Source organism: Morone saxatilis, unplaced genomic scaffold (genome assembly GCF_004916995.1).
Source record: "Morone saxatilis isolate NCDOM2014 unplaced genomic scaffold, NCSU_SB_2.0 Contig3, whole genome shotgun sequence".
NCBI lineage: Eukaryota > Metazoa > Chordata > Actinopteri > Moronidae > Morone > Morone saxatilis.
The window spans coordinates 21,947,728-21,950,086 of record NW_023339873.1 but is presented as its reverse complement, the minus strand read 5'-3'; the positions used below and the strand labels follow the sequence as shown (position 1 = coordinate 21,950,086).

Genomic DNA, 2,359 nt, shown 5'->3' with positions numbered 1-2,359 from the left:
CAGTGTTTGGGGGAAGCTCTTTGAAAGCAATTTCACTTTCAATTTTCCCAAGGTCACACAGCAGGTGGACTGCACTATAGCAAAGTTACTCCAGGGAGAAAATCTAGTTTGGTTTAACTAAAGCCGTACTTAAAATTGTAAAACAAATCTAAAAAAAGATCAAGTTGACATGTATATGTGATACAAATGTTAGAACGAAAGGTATAGGTGACAAAAAAGGACCACATTGCCAGAAAAAAAGGCACGTTCAATTTCAGTTTATGTGTAAAACATTCGTCCACTTGCATTACAGGTATATATTATATGATTATATTATATTGTATATAATTTAAATAAAAAATAAAAAATAAAATAATATAAAACAGCCCACTATCCACGGGAAGGTGCCAGCATAGTTAAATGTAAAATGTGTCAGTGTCGTGTACAGCCACGATTATTCTTCCTCAGGCTGAGATTCGGGAGGTTGACTCATGACACTGTGCGCACTGAGCAACGCCCGCCCTTTTCACATATGAACTACACAAAGGTCGAGTGTGAGGTAGCAGCTGCCTGAATACATTGCCTGGGCATGTCTTCACAGCAGTACAAAGGGGGTTCAATTACAGAAGAGAAGCAATGGTAAGATTAAAAAATCATGACTTTCCTTTTAGTATATAAAGCTGCAGTAGGTAACTTTTTGTAAAAATTACTTTTTGTCATATTTGTTGCAAACTTTCACTACATTACTGACAGCTTAGTACATGAGACAGATAATTCTTGCTGAAAAAATCAGGTTCCTCTGGCTCCTTCTAGTGCTCCTAATGGTGTTTGCAAGAATCCACCAGGCCTGAACGAAAACAACCAATCAGAGCAGAGAAAGGTAGTTGATTGCTGAGTCTCATTTCCAGGGCTTTGGGATGGTGTCCACTGGGTGCTGTGAGGCCTGTGAGGTGTGTTAGAAAACTTACAAAATATACCCAGCATGCCTATATCTCAGCATTTGGTTCATTTCGTGGTAAATTGTCTAATGAAAAATGGCCAAGCATCAGGGACAAAAAAAACCCACTGAATTTGTCAAAAAAGAAGCCTGTTAAGTCTGTATGATTGTTAAAAATGATTTAGAAAAAACATAAAACAAACAGAAAAGTTCCCTAAACAGGAAAAAATCTTCTCAAAATTCATCCAAATCACTCATTTTCTGCAGTTACTGAGTTCACTGTTAGGGTTCATTGTACAGTTTTAAATATATAAAATGAAATATCCATAAAATATGGCACTGAGTCAGTAAAAAAGGTTAGGAACCAGTGATGCAGCTCAACTACCAGCAAGCTATTGCATAAAATACATGCAGTTCACTATTCCCCAACACTGGCAATCCAGTATAAAGCCACACAATAAATATTACCCACCTGAAGAGCTTAAAAAGTGTGGATCTATAATTGTTTGATTCAATTGCACAATGATGACATTTGTTTAAAAAAAAAATCCACAGGGTCAATAAAATTACAAAATGCCTGACAGACACTGCACAGCGAGGAGGGAGGAGAAGAGGGAGGGAGGAGAGGAAGGGGGGAGGAGGGGACAGAGGGTATGCACTACATCTGACGTCAGAATCTTGCTACAAAGATAAGCCGCGAGCCTTAATATGAAGTACAATGTTCGTCCATTTAGGAAGAGCGATCGAGCTCCGGCGGCCTCGCGTCGGTGCGCACACCGCTCAACACCTGAAGGGCGACGGCGCACAGCAGGCCGCTCTGCAGCACACACCTGATACACCTCCCTCGTCCTCTGCACGCAGTCTGGAAGCAGCCCACGGGGCAGAGCAGGAACTATGAGGGGAGCGACTCAGACCGACGACACCGCGTTGCGCGTAATGAAGGGCAGTCTGGAATAATTCGTCCGCACGAGCGCAGGAAGAGAAAATGGGAATGGCGAGTGAGGATCTGCTCGTGACACTCCAGATTCTACCTGGTTTCTTTTCGAATTGTCTTTTCCTCGCCCTGTACGACTCCGTGGTGTTGGTGAAGCGCGTTGTGTCGCTGCTCAGCTGCTCCCGGTCCGCAGGCTCCGGAGAGTGGCGCCGCATGCTGACCTCAGCGGGGCTCCGCTCCATCTGGAACAGCTTCCTGCTGGACGCCTACAAGCAGGTACACCATTTAACAAGCACAGTTTCTTGAATTAAGCCATTCTTTGACACTGACAGCAGTCCGCTAGACAAAAGTTTCAGCTCCACACATCAGTCCCCCTGTGTCCAACCGAGGACGCAGGATTAGGCATGTCTCATCTTGTGTATTATCTATATTTTCCTCTTTTTTCCCCACATACATAGAAAAAGTATTATTTGGTGTTTTTAGTTAGTGAGAGAGAGAGTGTGAGAGAG

At 43.0% G+C, this 2,359-nt stretch overlaps 1 protein-coding gene across 1 annotated transcript in view; it reads left to right on the top strand.

Moving 5' to 3' along the window:
- Positions 1–1,554: 1,554 nt before the first annotated feature.
- Positions 1,555–2,359, top strand: part of dio2 (iodothyronine deiodinase 2) — a 5,298-nt gene continuing 4,493 nt past the window's right edge. Inside the window, exon 1 of the mRNA XM_035674156.1 lies at positions 1,555–2,126. Within this exon, the coding sequence (XP_035530049.1) occupies positions 1,902–2,126 (225 nt within the window). The 5' untranslated portion in view covers positions 1,555–1,901. The remainder of the gene's footprint in view (positions 2,127–2,359) is intronic.